This window comes from Anguilla rostrata, chromosome 7 (genome assembly GCF_018555375.3).
Source record: "Anguilla rostrata isolate EN2019 chromosome 7, ASM1855537v3, whole genome shotgun sequence".
Lineage (NCBI taxonomy): Eukaryota > Metazoa > Chordata > Actinopteri > Anguilliformes > Anguillidae > Anguilla > Anguilla rostrata.
In genome coordinates this window covers 9,951,410-9,968,526 of record NC_057939.1, presented here as the reverse complement: position 1 = coordinate 9,968,526, position 17,117 = coordinate 9,951,410, and the positions used below count along the sequence as shown (strand labels likewise).

General features: G+C 46.8%; 1 protein-coding gene across 5 annotated transcripts in view; it reads right to left on the bottom strand.

Annotated features, from left to right (window-relative positions):
* Positions 1-1,548: 1,548 nt before the first annotated feature.
* Positions 1,549-17,117, bottom strand: part of LOC135258966 (ankyrin repeat and sterile alpha motif domain-containing protein 1B-like) — a 185,595-nt gene continuing 170,026 nt past the window's right edge. For 3 of the 5 annotated variants that reach the window (XM_064342718.1, XM_064342715.1, XM_064342717.1), the window contains 8 exons: positions 14,813-15,001; positions 13,465-13,590; positions 12,294-12,365; positions 9,270-9,356; positions 8,827-8,964; positions 8,544-8,711; positions 4,444-4,535; positions 1,549-3,247 (listed from right to left, as the gene is read on the bottom strand). In XM_064342718.1, the coding sequence (XP_064198788.1) occupies positions 3,199-3,247; positions 4,444-4,535; positions 8,544-8,711; positions 8,827-8,964; positions 9,270-9,356; positions 12,294-12,365; positions 13,465-13,590; positions 14,813-15,001 (921 nt within the window). In that variant the 3' untranslated portion in view covers positions 1,549-3,198. The remainder of the gene's footprint in view (positions 3,248-4,443; positions 4,536-8,543; positions 8,712-8,826; positions 8,965-9,269; positions 9,357-12,293; positions 12,366-13,464; positions 13,591-14,812; positions 15,002-17,117) is intronic. The other 2 variants (XM_064342719.1, XM_064342716.1) reach the window with 1 other exon arrangement.

The following is a 17,117-nucleotide window of genomic DNA, read 5'->3' as shown; positions in this document are numbered from 1 at the left end:
GGCCGTGGGGTAACACATGGTGAACGCTGGCCCTGTGATATGAAATATTCCCCCAGTGCTGACACGCAAGGCTCCCCGAGGGATTACCACTGTTTACTGGTCACAGGGATCTGGGAAGTGAAAAACGTATTCAAAATTCAGAATACGAATCTGAACCCCTCTCCCTGGCAAGACTACAGAAGCACACGGTTTTAGATTCCATATAATAGATTCTACTTTTTTTTCCAGCGAAGGATTAAGTATGAATATTTATGACACAGGGAAATTGGATTTCATGTCCTTCACACTCTTAGAACCCAGAGATCTACAAGGATCAAAGACCGTAACGCTGAGACAGCAGTTCGGACTGGGAGTCAAGGGAAATGCAGATTAACCTGCCTGCCTGCCAGCCAGTCTGACAGGTCTCCTACTGTGGGACCTGTAACCTAAATGAAGGCATGGTCAATATATGGCTCATACTTTACACCAGTTTAATTTCATGCGCGATGCGGGATTAAGGATATCACTAAAGCTGTACTGTGACATTTTAGAACAGGAATCTCAAATGCTGCTAGCGTTAGCATTCAAGTCAGCCACTCATTCATTTAACCCTACATCAACCTGATCTTCTGTTTAACATGTGTTTGATGACCGTTCCATAGATATTAGCTATTTTTACACATTAAATTGGTCCATAAAATTGTAGCCATGTGATGTTTGAAGTAATCCTAGTTTCCTTTACAGAGAAAATGCGCAATTATATGAAATTAAGATGGTAATTGAAACATGGGAATATACATGTTGCTAAGACCCAAAAGGGCTATAAATAAAGAGATATGACATGTCAGTTCACATCAGCTTCTTGAACATTCGAAATTTAACCAAAGATTGTCAAATCGTCTTCGTATAAATATTATCTTCAGCATATCCTGCTTATTTGCTGATCTCAGCATTTGATAAGTTCACTCTCAGAAACAGGCTTACCTTTTTTTATTGGTCAATCTAGGCCTGCAGGGTGTCTCCACATACTCATGCACTTACACACAACACAAAGAAAGGAAAAACTGTTCCACTGTCTTGAACATCTGCGGATGGAAATCTGAGATTTGTGCCCTTCACTCACACAGAGGCAAACTAACACGTGTTAGGTGGGAGACAGAATGGCAGTAGTCAACAGGGAGATGAAAGTGCTGTGAAATTAGATCTGACTGATTATAAAATACTGTAATGCAAAAAAAGGTGATATACTGGCTTACCAGTATCGCATAGTACCGCAGTACAAATGCATGAGAGGGCACAAAATGGTACAGATATGATACACTGGTACCTGGTAACAGAAATGGCTGTCAGACAGAATATGTGAAAGTAATCTTGAGACCACATTCTAACAGATGACAGATATTGGTAGTGACACAATATGTGTGAATCAGTAATTTTACAGATAATACACTGTATCGGGTGACATACTATGGTAAACGAATAAAGACAGTTGTGATGGTAAACTACAACGTACCAGTTACAACACGTGTGGGTGTTCTGGGATCTATAGACCAGAAGGCTGCTAAAAGGTGATGGTTGTACAAGTCATGTTTATTCCATGTGCTTTACAAGGATATAAATAATGACCAAAATTACAAAATCTGTGTACTGGAAGACCAAGCCTATGTACAAGTGTTAGTCTGCAGAGAGGTCACCATCAACTGCCCCTTGAACAATCTCTTTTCTCTGATTTTTTTTAAAATTGGTACCATGTTTCCAGTGCGATGTCCTGCTAGTTTCATTACATTACATTTGAGGAATGAATTGGCAAAATATCTATTTACAAGAGGACTGCTTTTTTATTCTCGTATAGTAATACTGTGTTAAAATAATACATCTGACTTTTAATTACAGTTTCAGCCCCACAAGAAATTATACATTGTTTTCGTTTCAGTTTCCCGAGTTCAGTGTAAGTTAAACAGCTGGGTTGTCATCTCGAACCCGAGTTCGCTGTAGCCATATGCACATTCAGGGGCTGCGCTTACAGTATGTAATTATATATATATTTTTTTGGATGGAAAACATTTAAGCCCAGCTTCCATTCAGCATATCATATAAAAATAATGTAACATTAAGACAACATTGACCATAATTGCACAATAATAATAATGATAATAATTAATAATGGTAATATAAGTAGTAATCTTATTAAACATTGAATGTTCTGGCAGAATGATTATTGAACTGGATGGCATCTCGGTTATTAGGAACCATCTACCACCCTTTCCCATGGTGCTCAGTGCTGGTGCCCAACACACCAGGACATTCCTGACTTGGGGCAGTCCTGCAAGACCAGTCCATTCACATTGTGCATATTCAAATTCATATTCATAACGTGGTCTTGAACAACAACAACAACAAAAAAAATCCCCCAAATCTCTAAATAAAAAAGCAGAATTAGAAGTCAGTTATCCCGTGCTGAGTCGGACGTCCCTCGTTGGTGCTTTGATATGAGACAGCTGGTAAGGTCGCGCGTCTCAAGTTACCTCAGGTTACCGTGGTTACCGTTTCCGAGGCAACGCAGCTGTCCAAAAAGGGTTTGAAGGTTGAACTTGTGGGTTCCTCCTCCCAGGCAACAGGGGGGGGGCGTTACGATGTCAAGCCTCTGCTGGGGGGATTGGAGCTGGAGTTTGGGGCTATAATCATACCCGTGGTATCTTCAAATAAAAATTGTACTTTCAGCAAAAACTGCTTCTGTAAACTCTGTAGTCCTATATCGCCATGTGTGCTTGTTAGTAGGCTGACGTTGGGGTCCTGTGGTCCTTCGTCTGAGAGAAAGGTCTACCTGCGAGGTCCAGGTTTATGGGTGTAGTCTTTTAACGCTGTCTGTGGGAAGGGTCCATGTTTGGAGTTGGAGTTGTAGTCCTTCAGCATCATCTGTGAGAAGGGTCCATTTTAGGGCTGTAGTCCTTTAGCATTGTGTTTGTGAGAAGGGTCCATATTTAAGGCTGTAGTCCTTCAACGCCATCTGTGAGAAGGGTCCATTTTAGGGTTGTAGTCCTTTAGAATTGTGTCTTTGAGAAGGGTCCATTTTAGGGTTGTAGTCCTTTAGAATTGTGTCTTTGAGAAGGGTCCGCGTTTAGGGTTGAAGTCCTCTAACACTGTGTCAGTGAGAGGGGTCCATTTTAGGGCTGTAGTCCTTTAACACTGTGTGTAAATTGGGTCCATGTTTAGGGCTGGCTACATTCTTTGCATTCCACAGTAAAAGACATGAGCGTCCGGCACTGCCCTGTAAATGAGATTACATCACTTATCCAGACTGTCCCCCTGCAAAAGCGCAGTCTCTGAGCAGGAACCCACACCCCCATTCTCACCCATCCAACATGGACGTCATGCTCTTGACAAAGCTACACTGCCGTTACCTTAAAGCTACAGAGTTTTTTTTAAAAAGTGATAAAAAGGAGCGTTTCAATGTAAAAACAATGGCTCCTGTTTTAACTTGGGTAACACGGGTAACGGGGGGGGGTAACACGGTGCTGTATCCGCTTGCCGTTAACACTCAGCGTCGAACATAAACACTCGCAGCTCCCTCTCAAGTTCTGAGGACACAAGCACTTCCTTCTCCGATAGGGAAGATTAAAATAAAGTAATTGCCTCATGTGACAAGCACGCTGGGTTAGAGAAAACGCTTCTCAGACAATGAAAACAAACTGGCTTCGAGAAACCAGGGGACAAGATAATGGAAAGGAGGACACTTCGCAAGACATGTACGTTCGGCTTTCTCAAGTATGATTTTTTTTTTTTTTTTGCTACATCGTGTACAAGCAAGACATCCTTCCTAGCAGTCCGTTTCCTACTGCGGGCATGGAGGCTGAAACTCAGCAGACCTCCCTCCGTTTTCCTCCGGTCGGCCCTACGGGTCACCGCCCCTCCTCAGCAGGGGGGGGCTCTTTAAAGACCAGAAACACTGGGCAGCGTGGCTCTTAGCAGCATTACGGTTTAGTTTTCATTCAGGCGGTCGGGGGTGGGAGGGGGGCTGGAGAGACTGCCCCAAAGGGACTCAGAGAGGAGCGGAGGAGGAGGAGGAGGAGGAGGAGGGGGGGAGAAAAAAAGAGCAAAACGAGCGCCGAGCGACCGACGCGCGGGCTGACTCTGGGCCCACTGCCGCCCCCTACAGGCCGGGGCAGAGAGGCAGACCTCGGGAGGTCAGCGGTCATGCATCTGCTGCTCTGTGGCGGCCCGGCGCCCACGTGGAGAAAATTCGGGGAGGGGGGTGCGGGAGCGGGGACGGGGACGGGGGACAGGGGGGCGGGAGAGACAGCGGCAGCGTCATCATGCAGCGGCCGCGGTTAAGGGCGGGCGGCGAGAGAGGTCACAGGTCGCTCGGCCCGCGGCTCCGCAGGGAGTGGCCTCTAGGGGGCGCTCTGAAAGGCACACACACAGGAGCGGACAGTGGGTGTATATTAGAAAATAGTGGTCTCATACTTGGTGTTGACTCCTCTCTTGGCCTCCTGCCCTGGCTCCACTATCCATGGCACATTGGCGTGGCCCTTTTGATCCATCGAGGGCTGCTCCATCTGTGGGAGGAGAGAGGGTGGAGGGGCTCAATTCAAGATCACGTGTGCACATACACACACACACACGCACAAACTCACAAACACGCATGTGAACAAGCTATGCACAGGGGCACCCAAACATACACATAGCACACGCGCGCACTCACACACACACACATGCATAAATGAAGGCCACCATCACTCTCTGAACAGTGTTATTAAGACAATGGTGTATTTTTACGCATTTATTTCATCTGATTTCCACTCCAACTCCACCGCATCATTTCTCTGTGGGATTTGATGGGTAAACAAAATGACGAATGACGGCCCATGTTTCTTGTACCCTGTCCCCCCCCACGCCTGAAAAAAAACACCGACTCCCATCACACACACTCACACGTGCCTCAGATTGGTTGTTTTGTTTGTGCTCGTCCTCTGCCTTCCAACTCACTTCAAGTGATAAATCTTTTTCTGCCGGACGACGATAATAAGTATCCTCATAATGACACAATACCTACACTCCCTGATTAAGAAACCAAATATACTACAAATCCTGAAAATCCTTAAAAATCTTCAAAACTCAGCATCTGAAAGAAAACATGACATTCCAGATGGTACTGAGAAAAGCAAAAAACTTCCTACATACAAACCTTTCTTTGAACCCTTAAATACAGAACCATGATCATCAATATGCAGCAGACTAATCTGAAGCGGTCTAATTCTATTTAACAGAAAGCCATTTTAATTAAAGTATGTTTTTATTAAATGTGACACAAGTTGCTGCATACCCAACGCCCAGCATGAGGTGTCTGCCTTGAAATGCGAACGACAAGGCCGGAAATTAAAGGAAGAAAAAAAAAAAAAGGGGGGGGGGGGTAAAGAACCCAGTGGTGAAATAAACAAGCAAAACCAAGAAATGAAGAGAAATAAACGAATGGTAACAGACACTGAGGAGTGTAACAAGAAAAAGAAAAGAACAGAACAGAAAAAGGAAAATGCAAGGAGACCTGAAATTGAACTTTGTGAGGATGGAGAAGTCGTGAAGGAAGAAGAGGGTGAAGAGGAGGCCGGTGGGGGGTGTGTGTGAGCCCCAGGGACCAGTGGCTAGAGGGGGGCATGACCTACGGGCGGAACACAAGGGCACAAAAGGTCAAAGAGTCCGGTCGGCATGGCGATCGCTCAGCGCCCCTGCTCGCACACACACACGCACGCCCACGCAGACGCACGCACGCACACACACACGTAGAAAAATGACAGGATGCACTGACAGAAGACACTCAGACTGACACGTGGGAGAGAGGGGGGGGGGGAGAAGATGACACCGAGGGAATGGAGAAGACACCCGTGTACAGCAGCTAAGACGCAGCGCGCAGATGTCCTTCGGCATTGGGCTGATCGGTTCAGACAGCGTCACGCCACACTTCGTGTGCTGGTTCTGGATGGTATCAGACAGGCCTCTCTTAAACATGTCGCATTCACATGTGGAGTCTCACTCTTAAGCAATTAGTGTTAAAATACCAAAACTGCCTCACTCTAACCAGCTGGTGTGAAGATGTCAAAAAAGGTCTTAAGATTTCAGTGAGGTCCCTGAACAGCTGGTGTTAAGGTACAAGTAAGTAAAATATAAGTAGGTGGTGATAAGGCATCAGTGAGGTTTCAATCTGAGCAACTGGTGCTAAGAGATATTAGTAACAATTCACTACAGTCTTTCTTTAGATAACAAAGTGGTTATGGGAAAAAACGCCCTGGGCGTGTCGAAGTGTCCTTGAGCAAGACACCTAACCCCTAACTGCTCTGGCGAATGAGAGGCATCAATTGTAAAGCGCTTTGGATAAAAGCGCTATATAAATGCAGTCCATTTACTATTTACCATTTACCATTACCATTTAGTAGGTCATTGAAAGTTAGCTATTTCAGTCACACACTATAATATCAACATATCGGTACTACACACACGCACAAACACATACATGCACACACACACACACACACACACTAGACCTGCCCTCAAGCCAAGTAGACCTACTCTACAGTGTTACAGGCTAATAATTAGCTAAGCAAAGGCAGGTGTGGGAGGGGCTAAGTAGTTCAGAATGCAGCACAGTGGTTCAGCTCAGTTTACACACAGGCATGTATGAACCAGTAGGTCCCAACAGCTGGAACGGCCCAAGCCACTGCCTAGGCCTGTGCACACAGAGCTCATCTATCACCCTCATCTTTAGAGACTGTGGGGAACGGAAGATGAAGCGCACCATTTACAGATCAAACACCTCCCTCTACCATCCAACCTCCACGGACGCGCACCCCAGCGCAAACACGTCTCTCTCACACGCATACACACACACACGCTCTCCGAGGTAAAGACACACACCTTTCACAGGTAGCGAAATGCGAATGGGCTGTGGGATTAGAGGAGAGCTATGGGGAGGCGGGCGGAGGACGCAAATGAACGCGACGCACGTTGAAGCGCGGTCGTCTCCGTGGAGACGGTTCCTGCGTCTCACCGGGACTCATTGAGACCGCGTGGCCGCCGCCAAGAAACGCGCAGAAACGGCGGGGGAAAATGGCGGGAAAACGCGTTTTTGAGACGAACAGGAAAAAATGGCAAAACCATGAACAGGAGTATGGAGCAGAGCCAAGTTGCAGACAGGACAGAGTGCCATAAATGCACAACATGACCACATGTTAGAGTCAAGAGCCACTGACACTATGATAGCACACAGGCTCTACATTACAAATGGAAAGCAAACAAAATGTTTAGAACACTGAATCTGTGTTAGAAAGAGACGATACTACCGTCTCTGTTCACAGCTAGTGTGAATACCCTGCGGTATATATGCCTACAAATAACTCACATAATCGGCATGAGACTGAGAACAAAAGACTGGTGTGAAGCTTACTGACAGCTTGGGCAGCAGGTCAGTTTCATGTTGATTGAAGTGGGATACTGGGGAAGGAACAGGAGCTCTATTCCACAGCACTAAGAATAATTCACCCTGATATGCAGGACCATTGTGTTTACTGACTATCAACAGGAGAGTATACCCGGCAGCCATTTTGTCCAGAGCAAGAAACTACAAATGGAGAAATGTTAGAGGTGAAGTGCCATATACAAAGAGGTAAGGCAAAATGTGATTGTACTGGTTAATGGTAGGTGTTGTGTGTTACTCTGCTGGTGAAGAGGTTGGGTCAGGCAGGTGGAGTGAGTAGTTTTTGGTTAAAGTGCTGGGTCAGATGCGTGGTGACAGGCGTTTTTGGTGAAGAGCTTGGTGAAGATGCATGGGTGCTGTAGAGTCATGGTTTGGATGTTTTTCCCTGCCTTGTATTTACCATTCATTTTCTAGTGCTGATGCAGTGGGAAAAAATGACCATGGCTAAATATATTCCTAATATTCTGTTTTTACAGTACACAGAGATGTTTATAGTTACTAATGCGATTACAGTTCCCAACATTTAGCCTAGGGCAAGGGACTGTAATGCAACTGAACAGTATTACCCAAATACATGGCCCAATATAAACTGCTGAATTAATGGCCTGGATCTTCTTTTGCTATCTTTTTTTTTTTTAGCTTATTCGGTGTGTAGTGTTCATTGTGCTCTTAAATACCATGATTTAATAGCCAGTTCATTCCCTCTGTACTTGACCACAGCCAGTCAATGCACATCAACAAGGCAGCCAACTGCACACCATTTAGAGAACGCAATTTAGAGAACATTTTCTTGTGTTCCACACAATGCTCTTCAGTAGCAAGTAATTCTAACTGGTCCTGTTCTATCTGTTTTGTATCAATTACAGGCTAATTTATTATTTATTTTTTTTAAACATCCACAGAAAATGAGCAAATATGAACTAAATTTTCCCATCACTGAATTGAGTATTTCAGTTAAAATCATAATAATTGTTACTGGTGGAAGTGAATGGATACCATATGGGCCAGTGGAACTGAGTCTTTGTCTAAGAGCCGCAGAGGTCCTGACAGAATCCCCCTCCAGAGGGCGTGGCGGGGCGCGGCCAGCGGCGGTACTCACGGTCTTGCGGATGTTGACGCGCGGCTTGGGCACGGGTTTGCCGGGCTTGCTGTCGAAGCTCTCGGGCAGCGTGGAGGAACCGTGCCCGCTCTTCCGCGCCTGGAGGGCCAGCTGGTACGCCACCTCGAAGGCCTGGCCCAGCGTCAGGATGATCTCATAGGCTAAGTTCTGCAGCGCGTGAACACAGAGCAACGTGCTTATTGGCTGACGGGAGGAAGGGGGTGATAGTATAACTGACTGCAGTACCTGCTGGTGAGAACAGGGGGCGCGGTGGGACACTCACCACATCGAAGGCGGTGAACACGTGGCAGTAGTGGTGACTGGACTTGAGGTCTTTGGTGATGTAGGCGAACGTGGAGAGGTCCTCCGGGTCCTGGGCAGCACAGGAGATGTTGCGGATCTCGTGCTCAGCGATGATGTTCTTCCAATGACAGAGAGAGAGAGAGAGGCACAGAGTTAGGAGTTAGGCTCTCCTCCTAGGAAGGGACTTAAGATTTCATCACTGTGTTAAAGCCTTCTGTAAGCCTCTGCTCACTCACAATCCCTTTGGCCAGGGAATATTTTCTCCAGCTGTCACTGCAAATGTCTTTTTCCTCGTTTCCTTTTGTGAAAACAACGCCTCACTTGCCTAACAATGTGTTCTACTTGCTAATGAATAAGCATAGCATGAACACATACAGTTCATGGTCTTAGTTCGCAGACTAACCACAGAAGTAGACTACTTACCTTGTTGGTGGCATCAATGAACTTGACGCCCTTGTAGGAGACTGAGAGGACAATCGTTGGGATCTTCTTCATCTGGTCTGTAGACTTCTTGGAGAGCACAACACAGAATGGGAAACAATGATCACAAATACGGTACAATAGTCTGACATCGTCTATGTGCCCTGAACTCTGAAAACAGTGCAGCACAAAGAACAAAAAAAAAATCATTAATCAGTGGAGCTCTTTTCAAGGACAAAACAAATCGAACTAGAAGATGGCACTCAGTAGAATGTATACATCTGCAAATATTCAAATGTGAACTGATATTAAGATATATAGATGTACAGTAAATAGTAACAAGCCAGTTGAGTGTATTCAAAATATACGGTATATTTAAAGTACTTTTTATTTAAAAGAATGGCTCATACATGTACCCTTAGTGTCTTTTAAAGTAGATAAAGTATTTCGCAGCTTCAGTCATTGCACCTGCACAATTTCTCTGATTAGCTTTTACGGTCTGTGGGTTCCGCCAGCAAGAATGGAAATTAAAGTAATCATGCCGGCTAACGTGATCTATAAGACAATGGGCAATTTCAAAATGCAAATTAATAATTCATTACAGCCCGACAGCTGCAGGCAGAGCTCTCCGTCCTATGACAGGCCAGCGTAGCATCTCACACACGCCAATGAGCTCCACAGCAGATGACTCACCGAACGACAGTGATGACGATAATTACAGAAATAATGAAACTTCAACGGAAAAATCAGTTGGTCACTAATTTGGTGAAAGGGGATCGAATGACATTAAAATCTTCGCACAAAATAGGCGGCACTAATTTAAGAGAAGCACATTATGGTGAATTATCTGAAATTGAATAGTTTTCATTTTCAGCTGATACAGCACAATGCACCGCTCTTAAATGAATTTTGTACTCGAAGGTCTTTTGTGTAGTGATTTTTAGGCTGTGAGCATACAGGAAAATCACACCCTCTGGATTTTCTGTGCTGATCCGTGCACTGCAAGGCTGTTGTTTAAGAAAACCCATCGCTCTGCAGGTTCTTAATTATGCAATTCGGAGCAGAAATACAGCCTCGGTTCAGCAAACCGCTCTGCTGTCACCACTTCCCACATGTATTCCAAAAGTGAAATAATATTCATCACTTCCCAAGATTTCGTTTTTGCATTTTTGTCTGCTACAGCATTTCCACTGCATCGGATTCCTGTCAAGATCACAGTCCCTCCCACCCCCACCGGACCCCCTCCTCTTCCTCTACCCCCTTTCAAATGAAGCTTCAAAAAAAAACAAAAAAAGAACTGACAAAAGACAACTCAATTCTACCACAGAGGCAGAAAAGGAGGACGGAGGCTCGTTATATATTCATATGGGGAGAGTCCCACTGAGAGGGGAATTCTGTAACTGTTTCACCTGCCGGTCCGGCTCTCAGCAGGAGCCACGCTTAATGTGGGACAAAATGGCCGCAAAAAGCCCCGACAGATCAGCGTCTCGGCTGAACCGCCCCTGTGGTACAGCTACCGAAGGCCGCGGCGATACGCTACACCGCCACACAAACGTACGCGGCTCAATTAAAGCGAAGCACCACCTCAGGTGTTTGCGGCAGGCTGGATGTGAATGAGCTCATAAACAGGTGGGCGGGCGGGCGGGGGGGGGGGGGTTGCGGTGGATGTCGCATGAATATTCATTAGCTTCTTTCACCACGAGGCGAATTCCCCGCGCGTATCAGACGGCTCATGCAGCACGCGTCCCGCTCGCCTCCGCCAGCCGAGGGACAGGCAGCAGCTACGCTGAGCAGAAACGGGAGGGGTGCTCTTCCTCCCCGTACAAGAGATGACAGAACAATTACTCGCCAAAATTTATGTGAACGCTCGGGTTTACGTCCTTGCTGAGGAACGGCCGAGCTCCGAATTCCCTGAAAGGCGTTGAGAACCCGACCCGTTGGGCCAGACAGTCTGTGAGACGTATCCCACGAGAGGAGCGGGGCAGAGGTGCGGTATTTTAAATTATTGAGTGCCGCTGGCGCTGAAGGGATAACAGAGGAACCCGTGAGCCCATCTGGGTGGCTTGCAATGTTGGAAATGTACGCTGTTTATGTGGCGTGTAAGCTGTAAGTCTGACGGTGAGACAGAATAGTGTGAGGTGTGTTAGTGAGCCTGGTTTTCTTCCGATTACCTGGCCTTTCCAATCCCTCATTAGCATATCCATAACCCTAACCCTAATACTAACCCCTGAAGGTGATATTTTTGACATGGGTGGAAGGCAGACTCAGAGTCACAGACTGATGAAAGTGAAATCTGTGGTGTAGAATAGAAAAGATCCTATTAATTATGGAACTCACTGGCGGTTCTGTATTTCAAACAAATCCAAAATCCATTCATCAGTCACAATGACTCCCTCATTTATCATTTCAGTTATGACTTTGTGCAAACTCATCAATCAGCTCATTAAAACGATCTGGTTCTGTGTTATAATTACAGGGGTAAGCTGCGATCATCAGACCATGACTGGCTTTGCCACTCCGCGGTCTAAGATATACGAACACTAATAAGGTGACGTAATATTAACACATGTTGTCTTAATAGTACATTAACACATAGTTAAAGTACTATTAACATGTAACATGACACAACAAGCCATATAGCAATGAAAAATTTCAGGGTTTGCTTTTCACTCTGTTTTTTGTAGATACTGCTAAAGTGATGTCCTCGTTTTTGGGTTAGGGGGTGAAAGTAGGTCAGGATACTAGAACACGAGACAAATAAGACTGCATACAAGCAATTACAAGTGATAAATTAATTTTGTACTAAATTGCAGGTGCTTCCCGTTGACTTTGTATGGCAATGTACTGTAGTTGACCAAGGTACATGACTCAGATTGCTTGCATAAATATCCAGCTGTATAAAGAGATGGAAAATACAAGCTTTTTGGATAAGGGTGTCTGTTATGAATAAATGCAATGTATTGCAAACGCAGGATTGGTCAGGACAGGAGTGGGTAAGAGGAGGTGATTGGACGGCAGGACTCTTACCCTCATTTTGGAGCAGGCGTCCTGCGTGGACTCTGTTCCTCTCAGCTCTTTCACCAGCATGGAGCCCAGATACTGAGGGGGAGAAAACAAGGTTACAGCAACGCTAAAGAAACGTTATTACATTACATATAACAACGTTAGGGCACCGCCTGGTTACATTAATGAAGAAAGCCTTGTGGTGGTGGTGTTACTGCAATGTTGTGATATTACAGCACTCCCTGGCTGAATTAATTAAGGCAGTGCCATTATAATATTTGTTAAGTGATTTTACAGTCCTCTCTGGTTTCATTCACAAAGACATTGGCAGGCTGATGGCTCTCTGTCGTTTCCATGGCCTCTCAACAGCCAATGAGGACGAGGAATTTCACCTTGGCACGTGTAGTGTATGTGCAGTGCAAGCTGCAGAGTGACAATGAGTGCCGTTTCTGTTCTGTGCATTGTGTAATAAAGACCCTGCAGGGTGGTGGGTTTTTTTAAACAGCAGCCTTACAGCCAATAGCCAATTGCAGGCGACCCTTAAATTAAACACGGTCATACGATGGAGGAGGGGGTTGCCTGCCAGCAGACGGGGACGGGTCAGCAACCACTGCAGCATGGATCAGCGTCTGTGCCAACAGACAACCCAGCCCACCCCCCTACCCCCCATCCCTCCCATTCCGTACCCACTCAACCACAGCCCTGCACCTTCTATGGTTATACCCTGAGTAGGGCTGGGCAGTCCATCTTAATGTTCGGTATACCGGTATGAACTCACACAACGGTATGTGGTTTTGAAATACTGCCATCAACGGTGTCTTATTGTTTTTCATCCAATAGAAAATAAGAATTGCACATTGCACAAGTATGATAAAGAATTTATGACGTTAACTCAAGGTGACTCTTCCGTTTTGAACGAAACTCGCACCATTTAATTTTAAAAATGTGACATGGCCTTGCAAACAACACATGCGAAGGAGCTCGTGAAAAACAGTGATGGAGATGGAGCCAAGCGACAGCAGCTGTGAAACCTCTCAGCCTCACTGCACCTGGCTGTGCATTCTATCAACATTAAGCGTTCTGGCACCACATCTCTAGGGTGCTGTCTTAAGCGCCTGTGTGAAATGAGAAAACAAAAGCTTATTTCCAAAAAAAAAAAACTTTGGAGAGGTTCAGACGAAGGGACGGCACTCACGTAGGCCTCGTAGTCACATGACTGGAAGATGAGCTTCTCCGGGTGGTGCTGCCAGTACTGCACCGGCGTGGATGACGTCGCCTCGTTGGGCGGCCGCAACGTGATTGGCTCACACCACTCGCCTTGCTGAAAATAACAGCGCACCAGAACTGAAATCACAGGCTGTGGAGCGGAATCAAACTGAAATAACCTGGAACACTCTGAACACAGGAAGGAACGCATTCCTGTTAAAACTGAACAAAGCTCATACTTGTCCCTTGTCTTGCGTTTAGCAACAGTGGCACATTATAGGTGATCCTTGTTATTGTATACGTTTGCCAAATACAAAATATGCTTTACATTTAATGTTCTACATATTATTTGAACGACAATGAAGAGACTGGATTACACTAGTCCCATCTATTAAAATGGCCACTGGTCTCAAATGTATAGAATATAAGAACATGACACTGTACGTGAAGTGCACAAGGTTACAAAATAATGACAGATTTTGTGACAGCACGATTTTTAAACCATTATAAATAATGTAGTAATATGTCTGGCTTCTTGTCCACACAAAAAACTCTCTTTTTGCTGAAACTACTGTTGGTAAATAAATGAAACTCGAGCGCTCGGGCATTCGAGTGTGGTCACGAAGCAAGCGTGACTCAGCAGTTCAGTGCAGCTGTGGGGAACATTTCAAAGACTATAAAAAGGACTGGAGAAGCTGAAGCCGCTCTTCAGAGTCACAGATAGTGAAATTATCTCGATGCCCACAACGCGAGCCCATCCTCACGCTATAAATATCTGTGACGCTACGCAGCATTGATCTAAAACCAGCGATGATCTGAAACCAAGACCTGCATGATGTGTTTGTGAGGGCACTGGTTTGGCCAGCGAAAACAACCGTAAAGCAAAAAGAAGCCTTCTGATTGGGTGAGATAGCTAGGAGGTTTAAAGCACGGTCCTAACAGGCCCATGCTTTAAAGCAAAGGGTGGTTTGAAGCAAATGAAGTGTTCCCAACCAAAGAGCTGACAGCCATGTCTACAAGAGAGTGTGGGCCGGTCTTTCTCTCTCAAACTGTGCTGCCTTCCTCTCCCACCCCCGCTGCCCTCCCTCATCGGAAATTCATATCCATTCAGTATTCTAACACCAACATGCCCCTGAGGGAACAAAATGGAGACTATTACAGAGCGTTAAAGAAGTGAATCTGCTCACAGGAGTCTGAAGAGATTGATGTTATGAAGCAGGGCCACTAAATTTAGCGCATGCTGATGTGCCTCTGACCTGAGTAATGTCGCTGGATGAGAGAAACCCACTGCAGAAAAAAAAACTAATGAAAATCTCACCGTAAGGGGCGACACTCACCATACTGACTTGGGCCATCTGCCTCTCCAGCTTGGAGCGCGGCACGTCGTCGAAGTAGGTGTCATTGCGGCGGCGGCGGGCGTCGGCCTGCATGATGAGGTGCTGCACGTCCAGCGAGCCGGCGGCCGTGTACGCGCTCTGCCCGGGCGACGGCGAGAGCTGCGGCGGGGTGTGGTTCCCGGTCGGCTCCTGTAGGGGGAGCCGTCAGATTAAAGTAATGCATCGCATTAAAGACCCCGCGCCACGGCTTTGCTCCTGTCGATCCACCACTGGCGGCCCTCACTACTGCTGGGAGATGCCGCGCTGGCTGACTGTGAGTAAAAGTGCTCCCTGTACCATTTCCGCTCCACTGTTTACTTCACACGCAAGCGTTCTCCTCTCTGATTGGTTCAGCAGCCAACGGTTGATTCAAAATTCAACATGTATAATCATGGTGCCCAGACAGCATGTGTATAATGAACTCGCCTGAGGGAAAACAGGTATTCTCACAATTGATAACACCCCACTCTGAACCAGCCTTTAAACCACTGACAGATGTTGAATAAATAATCAGTCAGCAAAAGCAGGGGGCGATGTGAATGATCGTCGCTTTCAGGCCCTGAAATACGATGACCGGCGGCATCAACATCACACTCGAAACCGCCGGTCTCAGAAGTAAATAAAGTTACGCTGGAAGAGCAGCGCTCTGGGTCTGTCGTCAAGCCAACCAGCTGTTTACGCCCCTTCCTACACAGATTGATCACCTCGTGAAAACCCAGCCCTGGCTCTTAAGGGAGAAATCGATCAGGAGGAAGGGCGACGCCGGGGACGATGATGGCGATCCGCGCTCCTGCTAATTTGATGAATGAAACGAGAGCAGACGGCGAGGAGTGGGGGGTGGGGGGTGTGGGGTGGGGGGATAGCTGGCCCAGGAGCCTGCCCGGGCAGGAGCAGCCGTGCCCCTGGCCGCAAAATCCAAATCCGGCCCCCGGAGGTTCAGGCTTCCCGTCCGGCGACGGAGGGCATCGTTCGTTATTAGCGAAACATTACACGCGTCAGGATGAGAACGGTAAGTGGTGTCCTCTAATTAAGAGTCTTCTGGTGGGTGAAGCAGCAGGTGGGGGGGGGCGAGGGTGGGGGGTGGAGAGTGTGTGAGGGGGCGCAGTGACTGAAGGAAGGGAGGGTCGAGAAGGGTTTTTAAAGCTGTCGTCTGGCTGAACAGATGCAAACCCGCGTTTTCTCATACATACAAAAGCCCTTCCACCCTTGGTCTGTACATCCAACATCAAGTTGGATGTACAGACCTCATCCACACAGACAGGGGGCAGTAGAGCTATTTCCCCATTCTTTTGTTCTGACTTCATCCTCTCATCTGGAGCTGAGCTTAGCTCTGTATTTCTATACCCTACACACACGCAATACATGAACACCAGAGGAACCTTCAAATAGCCTACAGTTATGATAGAAATACAGCTCAATACCCTACATGCGCACACACACACTTATCACTGCAATACTCTACAAACACTTTCATTTTCTACACACACCCACACACACACCTCAGGATATGTGGATGTAGACATCTTAATTCCTACCCTTTTTTAGACTTTATCACCAATCAGCGAACAATCTGAAGATGAAGAAGAATCTGTTGAAATGTAGGCTTCTGCAGTCCCAGAGGTTCGGCTGTTCTAATTACACAGCTCATTTTTCCTCAGGTACCGTCCTTTACCCCCGGAGACTGAGTAAACCCCCCCACCGCCCCCCCCCCGCCTCCCAGCAGGTGAACACGGGAGACCTCAGGGACGGCTGTCAGGGGGAGACTGACAGCTGACAAACCCCACCCCCTCATCCTCAAACTGACCAATGGGCTGGCTTGGCTTGGTTTGGCTCAGGTACCGCTGAGCGAGGTGATGTGAGGTAAACGAAGAAAGAGACGGGGGGGAGAGAGAAGAGAGAGGGAGAGAGAAAGGCAAAGAGAGAGAGGGAGTAACGCAGAGAGAGAGAGAGCGAGAGCACTGCAGAGAGCCTCAGTGTTTGCCCAGTCGTCCTCTGTGTGTTTTTCTGCCGCCGGGCTCCTGAGCACCGGGATTTGGGCTGTGCGGAGAGGGAGAGCCAGCACGGGCTCGTCAGGAATGCGTCAGCCATCTCCCCGCACACATTCCCCACCGCGCTGCGGAGTGTGTGCCGCGCAGAGCTTCGCTAAAGAACGATACCGTCTTTTTCCCATACATGTTTTCCCTTTTCTTCCTTTTTCTCCCAGCTTGGAAGTGAGAGTTGCGCCTCTCCAGTTGCTGCTCTTACCTGCCCGCACACCAAGGTCAGC